At 45.0% G+C, this 17,481-nt stretch overlaps 1 protein-coding gene across 1 annotated transcript in view; it reads right to left on the bottom strand.

Moving 5' to 3' along the window:
- frmpd3 (FERM and PDZ domain containing 3) overlaps positions 1–17,481 on the bottom strand; it is a 98,203-nt gene that overhangs the window by 40,578 nt on the left and 40,144 nt on the right. The window contains exons 6-7 of the mRNA XM_067996727.1: positions 13,140–13,271; positions 3,684–3,803 (exon numbers count right to left, since the gene is read on the bottom strand). Coding sequence (XP_067852828.1) covers positions 3,684–3,803; positions 13,140–13,271 — 252 coding nt within the window. The remainder of the gene's footprint in view (positions 1–3,683; positions 3,804–13,139; positions 13,272–17,481) is intronic.

The raw sequence follows: 17,481 nt of genomic DNA, 5'->3' as shown, positions 1-17,481 counted from the left end.
ATCATCATGACTATCCCTTGTGCCTAAAACGTGTGATCCTCACCTCTTACAACAAGTGGTGCTGCCTCAGTGTCAGGAGGTTGTGAGATTTGCGGCTAGAACAGTATCGAAGAAGCTCTTGAAGACTGAGGTAGCATTCATCTTAGTGAAGCCGATGTCCTTGAAGGACCTGCTTCTGGTTCAATGTTGCCAGTGCATCCAATGTCTACCAGGCCCAGATCAGAAGCACCCCTCTGATTTGGCTTTGGAGAGGCTGCATTGACGCAGTGGCATTGTCACTGCCATGAGAAGCAATGACATCTACCCCCACTCCTTACAACCCACTAGTGTTGTGTATAGTCTCAGTTACGCTAACGGGCTGCATGAGAGCAGGTCGTATAATTCCAATTAGGTCCTGAAAACCCTGAGCTTGGGTATTCTCAAGGACATCTTTGGAAGCAGTCATTGCTGCCACTCTGGAAGTGACAACTGCCCTTGAAACCTCTTTCTGATGTCGTGAAGCTGAATATGATCTCCTGTACTGCCACAGTCACCAGGTGTTCCTCACCTCATGCTGTATCTCCTGCACTGTATTGCAGATGTAGGTTGTGGACTCCTCCAAATTTCCCACCATCTGCACCACATGAGCGGAGACTCTCTCCACTGTCTACATACGATTTATGCTCTTGAATCATAGGTCTTTTAAAAACCAGGCTCCTGAGATCTTAGGTCCTGGGGTTCCTCAGCTCAGAGCAGCCTGTTCTGCTTCCTCCAGAGACAGATGGCTATTTCCTCATCATTCCCTCCAAGCCCCTACTCATCACTAGTGCTCATCATCCAGTGATATCCCCTCTGTCTCATTTATGCCCTCATCCTGAGTGGGTCTATCTGTGCAGGGGCTTGAGCAAGTAAAGTGCCATGATTGAGTGGGTGAGTCAGAAGGAGGAAAGGTCCCTCAGTAGGTGCTAGAATGTTCATCGGATGCTTCTGTAAGAGTTCAGCACCTATGAGGGACGCAAAGGACATTCATCTTACGATGGTACACTTTGACTTGTAAATCAGATGTGTCTGAGCAATAACATAAGGCCTTTCAATTTATCAGAATGTCTGTTGACAACAAAAAGTCACAGTTGTGTCAGCATTTTATCGCAAACTGAATCTGACAGCTCTCCTGCAGCTTCTCCATCTCCCATAGGCTCCTCGGTGTGTCTACCCAGGAGTTGCAGAGTTCCCTCCTCGTGCCTACTAAGGGGTTTGATGCTAGCAGTCCTTTGCCACTGGTTGTGCGCATGGTTCTCCTTTGCAAAGAACACAAAGATTTTGACATGGAACAGACTGATTCACAATACCATAGAAATTTGATGATGCTGTGCCCGTTTTACAGGTGTAAAACGTGCGGCAAAGCATCCAATATGGCGGGTGACATGTGTGTGCATATACTGAGCCAGAAGTGGGCCAGCCACCATATTGGTATAGGCGTCAAAAGAGGCATCCATGGTCTGTACCTGAAACAGACGTTAGTCTCTTTGCATATGCAAATAAGGAGCCCAACACCTTTTTGATGCCTCCTTTACCAAAGTGGTTTGCCTTGAATGCAGTTGGCTTTGGGCCGGCTGCATTCTGGAAAACCAAGTCTACATGCAGTCTAACCAACAGTCCTTAAAGGAACCATCAAAAAGGCAAATTTAAAAAAATACTTACTTGAATGTGGAATGTGGAGTGCTCCTCCCGGCTCCACATTAAAACTTGCGCCGCTGTCGGCCACCTCTCGCCCCACCCCCTACTGATCGCTGCCTCAAACTCCTCTCGATCGCTACCTCAGCCCCCCGCCCAATCACTACCCCAACCCCTTCTAGTTGACCCCTCTCCTGATCGCCTCTTTTTTTGATCGTCCCCCTCTTACAAGGCCTACCTGAATGCTGGCATCGGTCCATAATTCAAATGGTCTTCACCGGCGAGCTGTCTGGGGCTCGCGGGTCTGATATAAACGAGGCCCACAGCCCAATATTGGGTGGGCTTTGTTCTGGTTCAGGGAATTCTTGGTTTTCACCCAAGTATGTGCAGACATTTCCTTGTGAACATGATATCAGGTGCAGGCAATGCAACAGTCTTTCTTTCTCAGTCAAACATGGCAGGAAATATGATATAGGAGAGTGGAATGGTAGGAAAGGAGTGTAACCCTGAGGGGTTGGTGGGGTAATTTTATTAAGGGTCTCATTCATTTCATCTAAGATACTGTGTGGTCCTGGATAGTGTGGAGGTGAATCATGCTTACAGAGGTATCTCAGCATCTATATGGGCACTCGTGCCTTCACTTACCTTGACCAGGCTTTATTCCGACACTGAATAGCTGTTTGTGGGTGGTTGAGTTGGCACTGACCACCAGTGCCACACCCCCCACCCCCGACTGCATGTACATCCTTTTTCTGGGGCATAAATCCCTGGGTGCCAAAGAGTCTTTATCTTCTTGCTCTTATCTCTGCCAACATTATCTTCACTGCAGCTTCTGAGAATCTTGGTGCCTTGGTCATTGAACCATCTTTATACCATTGTTTTTGAATGTTAAAGTCTAGCTGCAGCTCTCTCTCCCCCCCTTTTGAATGACCTGCTGTGATTGTGGACATTTCAGATGCAATAACCTTTAATGCAAATAACCTTTTAACTTCTGCAGCCTGTCTCAATTTCCCTCCCTCCCATTCAGGAGTGGGATTCTCACTGAAATCCCATCCTGCATATGCAATGAGGCCCCCCCCCACCTTCTATGAATGTTTGATCAAGTGCCAGCGAGATCATGTGAGTGAATGGAAATCCTGCCTCACCATTTTACTGACAAAAATGCTCTTCATTTCCAGGAATAAATCAAGCAATTCTTCTTTCTTTATTGGACTAGAAATATAATGATCTAGAAACGATACCTCGATATGATCTATAGAGTGTTTCCCACTTTGACCAAATACAATGGGGTAGAAATTCATCCTGCGTGGTAGTGCTGAACAGACAGTATTGAAGGCAGTGGACCTGAATACCGGGTGAGGAGTATAGTGAGCGGCAGATACAATCCCGCCCATTTCGCACTACCGCCCAAGTCAAATTTCTACCCCATTACCTTTGCCGACGATTGTCTTGTGATTGTTAAAATCATCCAATCTTATAGCCCTGTTGTTCTTACATATCTCTCTGAATTCTTTACAAATGTTCCCCTCTATCTCAAGTCCCTGTTCGGTGACCTGTAACGCACCTGTAAGAATTGTACCATTTCCCTTCCTATTCCTTAATTTTATCCACCACCCAAGAACATTCTTACATTCTAGTGCAGTGATAGAGCTCTTTATTAATACTGCTACATCACCCCATTTTTTCCTGCTTTATCACTCCTTCTGATCTGTTTTTTATTACTTTCCCATTTTTCCTTTCATATGCATGTTGAATGATGCAAAATTAGATTTTCAGGGATCTTGTCTTATTTACCTTTGGGGAACAGGTGCAAACTGTGGAAATCTTTCTTCAGGAGATTAAATGGGTCAGGTAGAGTCCACAATTGATATGGTTTGTGGAAGGACTAAACTTGATGGGTCACATGGACTTTTCTCAATCCAAGCTTTCTTACGATCTTATGCTCTGAGTGTATGTTCTGTGGTCTTCAGTTCAGCTCATACCTCCTCCCCCAAACCTCTGCACGTGTACTCCTCCCTTACTGAGCTCACCTGAGCATACAGGTAGTCAAATGCCACAGGGTCTCTCCTCAGAAGGTCCACTGGGTCCTTTGGAAAAAAGGTGATTCTGAGGATGCATTTCATGGCGTTAAAGTGACTACGCTGCACAACCTAGAGTAAAAGAGATTCGAAACAGAAACTGATTACAGGATAAGCACATTAAAAATGTTAAAAGTCAAGCAAAGGCAATTCACGGTGTATAGTAAAGGGGAAGTTTGCCGGGTCATAAAATGGTAACTTAAAACAATTACTCATAAATACAGCAAACTTTAAGAATGTATTTTACATAGGACAATATCAGTTTGGCCAGTTTATGCTCTGTGGATGTGTTATGACATTCTGTTAAATTTAGGCTGTAAAATTAGAATAGATATTTGGAGAAGATTCAATGACTCAATGGGTTACATACTGCTCTTTCAACACTGCCACATGGGCTCCCAACCATCCCTGGCTGATGGATTAAACTTCTCCTCTCACTGCCAACTCTAAGAATCCTACATGAAATAGGATTGACTAGTTTCAACTGACCAGGAACAGAAAACTGCTCTTAATTCAGCATAAATTGGCATTACGTTGGCACTAATTTCACAATCTTGCTCAAAAAGGCCACTAAGATAACTGGTGTAAGGAAGGGAAATGTCACAGTGGTGCTATATGGGGGTACTTTTCTGATGGGGTAAGGCACATTGACGCGGCAGAGTAGAGTAGCTTTATTCTACATCTAACCTTGACCTGTGAATGTTTGATGGGGCAGTGAAAGGGGAGCTTTGCTCTGCATCTAATTCATATTATGCCTGAGCTGGGAGTGCTTGATGCTGACACTTGAGATGGGGAGAGAGTGAATTTTCAACTTTGTCACTTGGGCAGTATACTGACAGAGCGGATCACCTGCCCGTGAAAGAGCCCACACAATTTTCATTCCATTGATTTTAATGGAATGAAAATTAGGGGGTTCCACAGCGGGTGGGCGATCCGGTCTGCCAAGGTGGCAAAGTTGAAAACTATCCCCAAGATGTGGAAACTGTCCTACTGACATCTTTCTCTTTGATGTCCATTGACAAGCATATAAAATTACAAATCAGCTATTCCAAAAACATTAAAAAAAGCTACTTAAATTTTAGAGCACAAATTATATCTGTGGAAAATCATACAGCACAGTTATAGAGCACAAGAAGGTCACAGTGGTATCATCTTAGCTGGAGTAAACTGCGGCTGGTAATGTATGTCTTAATGGGTGGGTTTCAGTGCAATCCAATGGCACACGTTTCAGGCCAAATAGTAGAAGGTTTTGTTCGTGACTGATAAAAATGTATTTTATTTTGAAAATCATAGGTGTACCTGATGTAGTATGGAATTGCTGGAGTACCAGTGTCACGGACACTAGGACAGGAGTTTGTACTGGTGATTTCCCCATGTCACTCAGTTCCCAATCAGCTGTGCTGTCATGGCAAGGTACTGAGTGGAAACCATGGCCTTCTCCACAAAAAGGATTAAAAATTGTACAGACAGTCATCACTGGGCCTCTATTATACTTCTCAGCAGCTGACTCAAAAAGTCACCAGCCTTGTCAGGTATACTTGGTGCTAGGCCTGAGATGACTAGTGGGAAGAAAAGAGGGAAGGGAAAGAAATAAAATTAAAAAATAGGGTTTATTTCCTTACAAAAAAATTGGGTAAAAAATATGGCTCTAATGCTTCAGTGGGTAAATGGTACTGAGCCATATGAACCAAGATTTCAAAAGGGACATTAATGCATTGGCAACTATTCAGAGAAGAGCAACAAAAATGATCAAAGTGTAAAAGGGATGAACTATGAAGAAAAATTAGAGCAGCCCTCAACAAGATACATCTATTATATATTAAATTTGGAACGTTGCGTATGTGATTTATTGAAAATTCTGCAATAAAATTGTCCACATTTACCTGCACTACCTATTCAACCTGTAGGTGACACTGAGATAGGTGTTTTCAATGTTAAAGGTGTAACAGCTTCATTGCTACTTAATGCTTGGGAGTATAATGCCTGATTTGACAGATAGTTGCTACTTTATAGTGACAGTATATGGCATAAAAACTGTTGTGAGTCTGCATGCAGTCTTTTTCTAATTTTTTTAAAGTTTTGCCCCCTAACAGATTTTCTGCAATTCCTCTTTGGGCATTTTCAGATTTCCTCTGTCCCTCCTCTGCCTTTAGCCACAGGCCCAGCTTTGGACCTCGATGTCTTGGTGTGGACGTCTCAGCTGATATTTTGCTTTCCTCCAGGCTCCTAAACAGTGTTCCTGGCCCATTGCCGGCTCTTAATGTTTCTCCTCACTCTGCTAGAGGCCCCAACATGTCTCTCCGCTGCCTGCTTGACCCACTCCCTTCTGATTAACCGCTTCACTGGCAGCCCTGACCTGCCTCTTCTCTCCCTCCTCCCATCCTCTGCCCTCAATCCCTCTTCCCTCCCCCCGCCCCAGCACCACTCTAGCCATACTTCCCATATTGATCTCATTGCATCAATGCAGCCACTTCCTGTGGGCTTCAGCTCTCTTCTGTCGGCCTTTGATTTTACTCCATTCCCCAGCCTCTAACTCTCCTCTGGCCACTTACAATGTTCTACTTGCCCCTTCTCCCGTCACCCCGGCTTCCAACCCGGCTCTACCTTCCCTCTCCACACTCTGGGCTCTAACCATACTCTACCGTCCCCCACTTGCCCTAGCCCCCATCTTGCTCTACCTAACTCCTCCTACTCTTTAACCCTGCTGCACCTTTCCCATTGTATTCCCTAATCTCTAATCCTCCTCTATCGCCCCTGCCTCTAACCCTCCTTTACTTTCTCCATCCCTCTCATGCCCTCTATTCCTTCTCCACCTTTCTCCTCCAGCCTCTTCTGATCTTCAACATCAAAGTTCAACCTTGGTCCTGATCCAACTATCTCCTGTTTCTAACCTCTGTGTGCATTGCCCTGGGAGATCAACTGGTATTAAATAGTCTGACAAAGTGGACCCAGAATATTACTTCAGAGTAAATCAAGCCTGTAAGACATAAGAACCTAAGCTTAATATTAGTGAAAAGTATATTGAAAACAGAGGATGGAAGCAAATTCTTTACTCAGAAGGTGATATACAATTGACGGCTGATTTTAATTTCTGGTGAGAGACAGCAAATCGTCCAACCCTCTGCAGCATGAGGCCCGGGAGATTTTAACTTTAGAACATGGCGGGAAGCGGCAGCTGGCTGGAGGGCGAGAGTAGGGTTTCAGGCAGCAGGAGGCCACCTCTGGGGACCCAAATGAACGGTCTCTGGCACTCAGGTAAGTGGTTGGGGAGGGGGGTTGTGTGGGCCTCGCAGTCAGAGGAGGGGGAGGAAAGCCCAGAGTAGGAGAGGCCAAAGATTTCCTTGGGGGGCCCTGAGGAGCACTCCTTGCCCTCCTGGCTCACGAAGAATCTAATAAAAACTTCACCTACCTTTCTAGGCCTCTTTTGGCCCCAGCTCCTCTTGCCACCAGGTTGGCCTGTTGGGGAAGCCACAACAGCCTCCCCGTGCAGGCCTCCAGTTAAAATTGCAATTGGGCCTGGATGACGTCATCAGAGCCCGATCTGCATATTAAAAGAAGGACCCTGCTGCCTTCCGTGTCCTTCTTGCCTGCTCAGAAAAGCAGGTTAAGATTGCAATCCGCAGGAAGGCAGTGGGATCGGTGCGGGTAAGTTGCTTGAACGATTTTAACTGCCCACCCACCCGATTTCTGCAGGGTTAAAATTGGCCCTTCGGAATAATCTACCTCTTCATTTCTTATGCCCCCAAATTTGACATCTGGGGCAGAATTTCGACTCGAGCCAGGAAGGGAGCTGGTGGGGGGAAGATTTTCAGGTGTGAAACCTGGAAGGTAAATTGGCGGGTCGCGATCTTGATGAGGCCAATAAATTTTACTTCCCGGCTTTGCGGCCAGCAGCCAGCCTGATTGACAGGATGGCTGGCTGTCGGGCAGGAAGGCCTGCGGTAGCAGGCCGCAGCCAGGAAATGGAGGGAGGGATTGTGGGCCGGGGAAGATAATGGGGGTCCGAGACTTGGAGATCGGAGGTCGCTGGAGGTCGGGTGAAGAGTCGGAGTGAGGTGGGGGTCCACCATCGTGGGGTTGGCGGGGGTGGGTTGGACGATTGCAGAGGTCTTGTTGGCCAGGTGAGCTTGTTGGGCCTAGAAGAAGCACTCCTGCTTCTCCAGGCCCACAAGCAGTGCAATAAAGGCACTCACCTCATGGATCCGGCCCTTCCCGCCCGCTTTCACCTGACGTGAATCGGAAGCGATGGGAAACACAAACAGGTACTGTTAAATTCATTTTAATTGTCCAATACACAAAATATTAAGTCCCTCAAGTATTTCAAAGAGGTACATTGCCCTTTTAAGTATTGGCCTGCCGGCTTTAAGTGGGGACAGGACTTCCTGGTGTCTGCTGCGCACACGCATACAAACCTGCCTGGGTTAAACCAAGAAATTAGCAAAAAATATAAAAACAGATAGCAAGAGTTTCTATAGTTATATAAAAAGAAAAAGGGTGGCTAAGGCAAACATAGGTCCCTTAGAGGATGAGACCGGGAAATTAATGGTGGGAAACATGGAGATGGCAAAAATGCTGAACAAATATTTTGTTTCAGTCTTTACAGTAGAGGACACCAAGAATATCCCAACACTGGACAAACAGGGGACTCTCGGGGGGAGGAGCTAAATACGATTAAAATCACTCAAGAGATGGTACTCAGTAAAATAATGGGACTCAAGGCGGATAAATCCCCTGGACCTGATGGCTTCCATCCTAGGGTCTTGAGGGAAGTGGCAGTGGCGATTGTGGATGCTTTGGTAATAATTTTCCAAAATTCCCTGGACTCAGGAGAGGTCCCGGCAGATTGGAAAACTGCTAATGTAACACCGTTATTTAAAAAGGGTAGTAGGCAGAAGGCTGGAAATTATAGGCCAGTTAGCTTAACATCTGTGGTGGGTAAAATTTTGGAGTCTATTATTAAGGAGACAGTAACGGAACATTTAGATAAGCATAATTTAATAGGACAAAGTCAGCATGGCTTTATGAAGGGGAAGTCATGTCTGACAAATTTGCTTGAGTTCTTCGAGGATATAACGTATAGGGTGGATAAAGGGGAACCAGTGGACGTAGTGTATTTAGACTTCCAGAAGGCATTCGACAAGGTGCCACATAAAAGATTATTACTTAAGATAAAAAATCACGGGATTGGGGGTAATATTCTGGCATGGGTGGAGGATTGGTTATCGAACAGGAAGCAGAGAGTTGGGATAAATGGTTCATTTTCGGACTGGCAACCAGTAACCAGTGGTGTTCCACAGGGGTCGGTGCTGGGTCCCCAACTCTTTACAATCTATATTAACGATTTGGAGGAGGGGACCGAGTGCAACATATCAAAATTTGCAGATGATACAAAGATGGGAGGGAAAGTAGAGAGTGAGGAGGACATAAAAAACCTGCAAGGGGATATAGACAGGCTGGGTGAGTGGGCGGAGATTTGGCAGATGCAATATAATATTGGAAAATGTGAGGTTATGCACTTTGGCAGGAAAAATCAGAGAGCAAGTTATTTTCTTAATGGCGAGAGACTGGAAAGTACTGCAGTACAAAGGGATCTGGGGGTCCTAGTGCAAGAAAATCAAAAAGTTGGTATGCAGGTGCAGCAGGTGATCAAGAAAGCCAACGGAATGTTGGCTTTTATTGCTAGGGGGATAGAATATAAAAACAAGGAGGTATTGCTGCAGTTATATAAGGTATTGGTGAGACCGCACCTGGAATACTGCATACAGTTTTGGTCTCCATACTTAAGAAAAGACATACTTGCTCTCGAGGCAGTACAAAGAAGGTTCACTCGGTTAATCCCGGGGATGAGGGGGCGGACATATGAGGAGAGGTTGAGTAGATTGGGACTCTACTCATTGGAGTTCAGAAGAATGAGAGGCGATCTTATTGAAACATATAAGATTGTGAAGGGTCTTGATCGGGTGGATGCAGTAAGGATGTTCCCAAAGATGGGTGAAACTAGAACTAGGGGGCATAATCTTAGAATAAGGGGCTGCTCTTTCAAAACTGAGATGAGGAGAAACTTCTTCACTCAGAGGGTGGTAGGTCTGTGGAATTTGCTGCCCCAGGAAGCTGTGGAAGCTACATCATTAGATAAATTTAAAACAGAAATAGACAGTTTCCTAGAAGTAAAGGGAATTAGGGGTTATGGGGAGCGGGCAGGAAATTGGACATGAAGCTGAGTTCGGATCGGTCAATGCCCTGTGGGTGGCGGAGAGGGCCCAGGGGCTATGTGGCCGGGTCCTGCTCCGACTTCTTGTGTTCTTTAGATTTGTGGTTGGGATCAGATCAGCCATGATCTTATTGAATGGCGGAGCAGGCTCGAGGGGCCGATTGGCCTACTCCTGCTCCAATTTCTTATGTTCTTATGTTCTTAAATAGGTGTGTTAGAGCCGGGATGCGGTCCTGCTCTAAAAAGCTGTTATTTTAACCTCCCACCCGCCCCCAACCCACCTGTTCTTCGGGGTTAAAATTTACCCCCTGATCTCTGCTGATAAATATTCCAGTATAAGAGTGGGTGCTGTGACCAGCTTCATAATCTCTGGATTAGAGGGCATAAGAAGATAACAAATAGGAGCGGGAGTAGGCTTGCTCTGCCATTCAATAAAATCATGGCTGATCTTCTACCTCAACTCCACTTTCCTGCCCAATCCCCATATCCTTTGATTCCCTTAGCATCCACAGCCCTTTGGGGCACAGAATTTCAAAGATTCACAATCCTCTGAGTGAAGAAATTTTGGCTCATCTCGGTCCTAAATGGCCGACCCCTTATCTTGAGACTATGACCCCTAGTTCTAGACTCTCCAGCCAGAGGAAACAGCCTCTCAGCATCTACCCTGTCAAGCCCACTAAGAATTTTATATGTTTCAATGAGATCACCTCCCATTCTTCTAAACTCCAGAGAAAATAGGCCCATTCTACTCAATCTCTCCTCATAGGATAACCCTCTCATCCCAGGAATCAATCTAGTGAACCTTCGTTGCACCCCCTCTAAGGCAAGTATATCCTTCCTTCGGTAAGGAGACCAAAACTGTACACAGCACTCCAGATGTGGTCTCACCAGAGCCCTATATAATTGCAGCAAAACCTCCTTAATCGTTTACTCCAACCCTCTTGCAATAAAGGCTAACATACCATTTGCCTTCCTAATTGCTTGCTGTACCTGCATGTAAACTTTCTGTGACTTGTGTACAAGGACACCCAAATCCCTCCGAATAACAACATTTCTTAGTGTCTCACCTTTTAAAAAATATTCTGCTTTTCTATTCTACCTTGGATAATTTCACATTTCCCCAAATTATACTCCATCTGCTACCTTCTCGCCCACTCACTTAACCTGCCTATATCCCTTTGCAGCCTCTTTGCATCCTGCTCACAGCTTACTTTCCCACCTAGCTTTGTATCGTCAGCAAACTTGGATACATTACACTCGTTCCCCTCATCTAAGTCATTGATATATATATTGTAAACAGTTGAGGCCCAAGCACTGATCCTTGTGGCACCCCACTAGTTACAACCTGCCAACCTGAAAATGACCCATTTATTCCTACTCTCTGTTCTCTGTCCGTTAACCAATCCTCTATCCATGCTAATATATTACCCCAATCCCATGAGCCTTAATCTTGTGTGCCAATTTCAAATTCCTTTTCTCCACTATTTTAGCAGAAGTATTAACCAATTACTTTTCAACAGGCTAATGCTTCTGTTAAAATAGCAGACAAAGGAATTTCATACAAATATTCCTAAACTCATATTCCTAAACTCATATTATACAACATTTGACATTTCACCCCAAATGAGCTTGCAGATGATAAAAGTGCAAGAATAGAGGTTGAGATGATATTTTCACCTATTTCTATAATGTTTATACATAAGTATCACTTAGACATTAATATATCATTAATAGTCCTCTAAATATCATTGTTGTTATTTCTAAAACAATCATAAGAAGTGGTTAAGCAGATATATCAAAGCTCCATATATAATAGGGTTCTAATATATGCTGACTATGTTATTTCTCATCTGGGTGTCAGAAGGTTATGTGTTCAAGTCCCCACTCCTGAGACTTCAGCACATAATCCAGGTTTACACTTCAGTGCAGTAATGAGGGAGTGCTGCACTGTGGTAGATGCCGTCTTTCAGAAGAGCGTTAAACTGAGACTGCGTCTGCCCTCTCAAGTGGACGTAAAAGATCACATGGCACTATTCGAAGAGCAGATGAATTCTCCCTGGTGTCCTGGCCAATATTTATCCCTCAACCAACATCAATAAAACAGATAATCTGGTCATTTATTTAATTATTTTGTGGGACCTTGCTGTGTGCAAATTGGCTGCCATGTTTCCTAAATTACAGCAGTGGCTACACTTCAAAGTACATCATTGGCTGTAAAGCGGTTTGGGACATCCTGAGGTCATGAAAGCTGTTATATAAATGCAAGTTCTTTCTATCTTTCTTTCTTCAAACAAATCTTTGCTGCTTAACAAACAAGTGCGAGGAGCTCATGGGCTTCTTTGTCACTAAGATTGAGACCAACTGTTCAGTTGCCTCTGCTGCATCCCTCTCTTTCCCTCTCAGGTTCCCCCTGCCCTATCTCTGAACTTGCATCTTTCTCTAGTTTATTTCCTATCGCCCTTCATGCCCTTTCTGAGCTCATCTTGTCCATGAGACCCACCTCCTGCTCTCTCGACCCTATTCCCACTAAACTGCTGACCACTCAACTTCCCTTCCTGGCTCCCATGCTGGCTGATATTGTGAATTTTCCCTCTCCTCGGGTACTGTCCCCTTCCCTTTCAAATGTACCATCACCCCCTCCTCAAAAAATCCACCCCGATCCCTCTGTCCTTGCAAACTACCTCCCCTTCTCCAACCTCCTTTTCCTCTCCAACGTGTTGTCACCTCCCAAATCCGTGCCCATCTTTCCTGCGACTCCATGTTTGAACTTTTCCAATCAGGTTTCTGCCACTGCCATGGCACTGAAACGGCCCTAATTCAAATCACAAATTAAATCCTCTTTGACCAGGGTGCACTATCCCTCCTCATCCTTCTCGACAGAAAGACAAAAGGCTCAGGATTCCTGTTCCCAATCATTATCGAACACCCCTGCTCGAAGCGTGTCAATAATAAGTAAGGAGAACATCGGACATGTTACCCCCACTCAAATAGTCTGTTGATTCTCATGTCCAAGCTAATGCATGTAGGATGCCTCTTAGAGGAACATAGGGCCACTCACACCTAGAGAATCGTATCCCATCAAGTGTTAATAGTGTATGGAGAGAGGGGATTGGGAGGAAAATGATCAGAAGAAAAATAAAAAGAAACAGCTGCTAAACATGAGTTTCAGAATGGTGTTAGCCACTGCCTGTACTGACCTGTATCAGAGTCTCTGCCTCATGAAGCAGAAGGAGTTTCTTCTCTGGCCCTTCATTCCCCACCTCCAGTACCAGGGCAAAGTGTTCTATGCACCTGAGAGACAGCCTGTCCTGCAGTGTGAGAATCACGTCCTACAAACACAAAACACTGTGTAAGTCAGAAGGTGAGAACTTCTATTACAGGATTTACAAAGAGAAACAGTCAATATTATTAAACATCAAACTATGAGCGTTAAACTGTTGTAGAAAGATATAGTGGTAGAATTTCCAGGAGTTTGTCCACTTCGGCGGATTACTGCAACTTTAAGGAACTGTGGAAATGATTTAAACGATTAGTTTTGTAAAGCAGGGAGTCAGGTATGGACTCTACTCCAAAGTAAGTTTGCATCGTTACGCCCTCATCTCCCCTTGTAGGTGCTGCTACCTATGAAAACTCAAACCTGTGAATTTAGCACTAGAATGATGCGAGCATTGTAGAAGATCCTTGTTATGCAATAGTGTAAATGCTGAGACCTTTTATACCAGTGCACCGAACAAACTGCGTCACTATCACCACAGGCTCTGGTGCTAACATAGGATCAACAGGGAATTGAATCTGTGATCTTATCAAGTTTTACTCTCTATATGAGATTTGGATATTTACTGTTGTACTTGAGCACTTGCACCACAATGGAAGCTTCAAGAGAAATCAACGGCCACAGAAATAATTTGTTTAAAAAGACCAGATGCCATGAAAAGATATGACAAATCTAGTGACAGTAAATCAAGGCATGTAAGCAAGCCTCCGTTATCTCTCTCCCTATTTTCAGACATGCAAACCTAGAAAACAAGCAAAATGGGACGAAGTTTCAAAAAAACTGAAGTTGCAAATTCAGGTCTGCCATAGATAACGCCTCGGGTTCAATGGCATCAGCAGTTGCTCCCATAAACGGTCTAAGCATTTTTTGTGAGAATTGCATGACACTGTCCTAATAGTTGTATGATAATAGTAACAACTATACTTGAACTGAATATTCATGCCTTTTGCACGTGTGCTTCTTCAAACTCTCCAAAGGGAAACCAAGCAAACATTGTGAGACAAAGTCAGATACGAATCAATAAACAGCTTTATTTCACAGCAAGGTGAATATACAGAGCATATTTAATTTAATTCAATCAGGACAACTTAACTTTGTATAATGATACAAAATGTAGAACATGTGACATTCCCCACATCAGTGGGTTGTGTTACTTGACTTAATTTCGAACTGTACTCCAGCATTTTGAACTTCTTAGGTTCAATGAAAGTCCACACAGCTTTGTCCTTAAAATCCTGAATGACTTCCTGTGTCTCTGTCTTTGTGGTAGATCGTGACTTTGTGCAATAGTGTAAAACAGACGATAGCAGCCAGCTGCCTGTTTTATATCTCTCCCGATTTTTATTTTCATTGATGGGTGATAACCAACTCGCTATCACCCGATTTACACTAGCGCACAAAGTGAGCTGTGACTACTGCCAAGTGAATGAGTACTTCCTCTTTTGCTGATGCGCACGTGCAGGACGGTGAACGTGCAGCACATGTGTGTTGGAGGTCACCAACCGCGCATGTGCATTTTAGGTCCCAACTGCCCTTGCTGCCATTCACTAAAAGTGCAGACCGGAAGCCGAGCACCAAAAATGTAGCCAATGTAGGTAGCCATAAGGGGGGAGGAGAGCAGAGCCCAGGGCAGCACGAGCCCGAGGAGCAGGAGCAGAGGCATGGGTTGGGGGGGGGGGTGGGTGGGCGGTGGGGGTGGAGGAAGCAGGATTACGGGAGGGTGAGGGGAAGCAGGAACACAGGGTTGGGGGGTGAAACAGGAGCTGGGGGGTGGGGCGGGGGGTAAAGCAGGTGCCCAGAGGGAGCTGAATGGGGGGGGAGGGGGGGCGGTGGAGAATGTGATCCAGGTCTGGGGGTGGGGGGGAAGAAAGTGGGAACGTGGTCCAGACAGGGAGTTGGATCACGTTCTCCTCCTCTCTCCTCCCCCTGTTACACCTGGATCACGCTCTTGAGCGTGAACGGCAGCGAGTTGATTTCTCGGAAAGCCCAGCGCATGCGCGGCAAGTGACATCATCGGACGCAGTGTCACTATTCACGTTGTAATGTAAAAGGTGACCCGCCTCCACTTTCTACCCAATAAAACAATCCATGACCCACACAAAATGCCCCATCAGTCACCGCAGCTCTCTTCCAGAGTGTTTAGTTTGACGGAGTGATCAGTGACAGTGTGCGTACTTCCGGTTTTCAATCGACCGGTGACCTCCTCCTGCGCATGCACTGGGCCACCTGATGATGTCACTCTCAGCGCACGCTAGCGATGCCACTTCTAATGACATCACCCTCACCTGTTCTCGTCGAATGAAATGCACCCTCACTAAACCAATCTTGCAGCTCAAATTATGTAAACTAGCGAATGCTGTGGATTGTCAAATTCAGCCTCAGGATCGGCTACAGCACACTGTGTGATCTTGCAGTGCCTGTTCATGGGGCCACATATTTGAAGTGGCCCAGAAGTCAATTGCTGGGTTGGCCTGGTGTGGAGTGTTTTCAGAGTCAAAGCGAGGTGGGAGGCTGCTCAATGTGGAGGTCTGAATCCTCCAGCAGATAGGGGAGTTTTGAGAGAGTTTTTACAGATCATGCTGGCAGTGTGCCATGTGTGATGCCAGGTTCACAGCGACTGGCACAAATTGGTGTCGTGCAGCCCTCCATAGAGTGGGGCCTGGCATGCCAGTGGAAATAATCTTTCACTATTTACCCACAGTAAGTTCCCAAGATTTCACTCACTCCTTAACTAGCTTCTCCTCTCTCAGCATTACTCCCAATCACCATGTTGTTGCTGCTGCTCCCGACTCTGCCCGACTTAACCCGACCCGTTCCTCTCTACCCACCCCCATTCCCCAGTCTCCCTCTTATCAGGTCGTGTCTAAGTCTGCGCTGTTCTAAAGTAAATAGAACAGCTCTTTATGCCTGTCTGAGTAACTAAGATTCTTTAAGCTAGGAATTATTCTCATAGCTCTTCTTTGAACCTATTCCAAGACTACTATATCACCCACCATGTGAGGAGACCAAAACTAGGTGCGGTACTCCAGATGTGGTCCAATCAGTGACCTGTATAATGACAGAAGGGGGTCCTTTGATTTGTATTGAATGGTTCTATTGGTACAACCCATTAGCTTCAGCTACTTGAATTACTCTGCAGCAGATTGGATCAAATTACACATTCCAGACAAAGGGTTGTGTGAGTATTGTCTTCCCACCTCCTGTCGGTGACAATAACGAATTACCTTAGTTCCACCACAGTGGTGGAAATAGACGCGACCCACAAAGTCAAAATCTATCCCTTTGTGTTTTATCTTCCTCTGTTCATAGCCAGCAAGGCATCAATGACTAGCCAACACAATAGGTATGAGGTGCTCCTTGATTTCAGAGACAGGCTAACAAATTGATTATTATTTACAATCTATGGGAAACAACATCAAAGCGAGCTCTTTAGCATCTTAACTACCTATCGTATCATAGCCCTTTAACTTGCGTGAATGCACTATGCTTTAAAATACAACTTTTAAAGGTGACTTTTTTCAAAACTTTTCTGTGGAAAAATTATCAAAAGATCCTGAAACATGACATAAAAAAACAAATAGTTGTATGAAGGTTTAGTGGGGCTTATGTGCAGGTATACCCAACATTAAATGACTCGTTTCACAAAGAGAATGAAAATAAATTACATGGCAGTACAATTTTCAGTAGTGGCTAATTTAGAAATTTCTAAATGTGAGAACTGAAGATGGAGGTGGGTGGGTGGGAATAGGGAGAATGCCTCTCCTCAGAAAATATTTATTTTGATGTGTTATTTGGTGCAGTTTCCAGAATTTTGGTGTCTACTGCAAATTTATATTTGAAGACAAAAATAATGGGGGTGATTTTAAACCCTAAGAACGGGTGGGTTGGGGACGGATGGGAGTTGAAAATAATTGTTTTTTTGGATTACAACCGCCAAATTTTCGGGCTTTGCATTCCCAGTGGGAAGCCTGTACTTTTCTGCGCCGACATTAAACCCAGAAATAAAGCCGGGTTGCGGTCAAGACCGAAAAAAACAACTATTTTCAACTTCCACCCCCCCCCAACCCACCCATTCTTGGGGTTTAAAATCACCCCCAATAAGTGTGCTGAGGTGCTGACCCAGGAGAGTGGTGTTGGTATGAGAAGTGCTCCTTGAAGACCCATTGTGCAACGCCCACCTTCGCCATCTTCTCCAGCTGCTTCTGCTCTCTACTGTGTTCTTAGTTGCTGCCACTCCCTCCAGTCCCAAAAGCAGACCAACCAGA

This window comes from Heptranchias perlo, chromosome 15 (genome assembly GCF_035084215.1).
Source record: "Heptranchias perlo isolate sHepPer1 chromosome 15, sHepPer1.hap1, whole genome shotgun sequence".
Taxonomy (NCBI): Eukaryota; Metazoa; Chordata; class Chondrichthyes; order Hexanchiformes; family Hexanchidae; genus Heptranchias; species Heptranchias perlo.
Note: the sequence above shows the minus strand (reverse complement) of the source record. Positions and strands in the feature narration are given on the sequence as shown.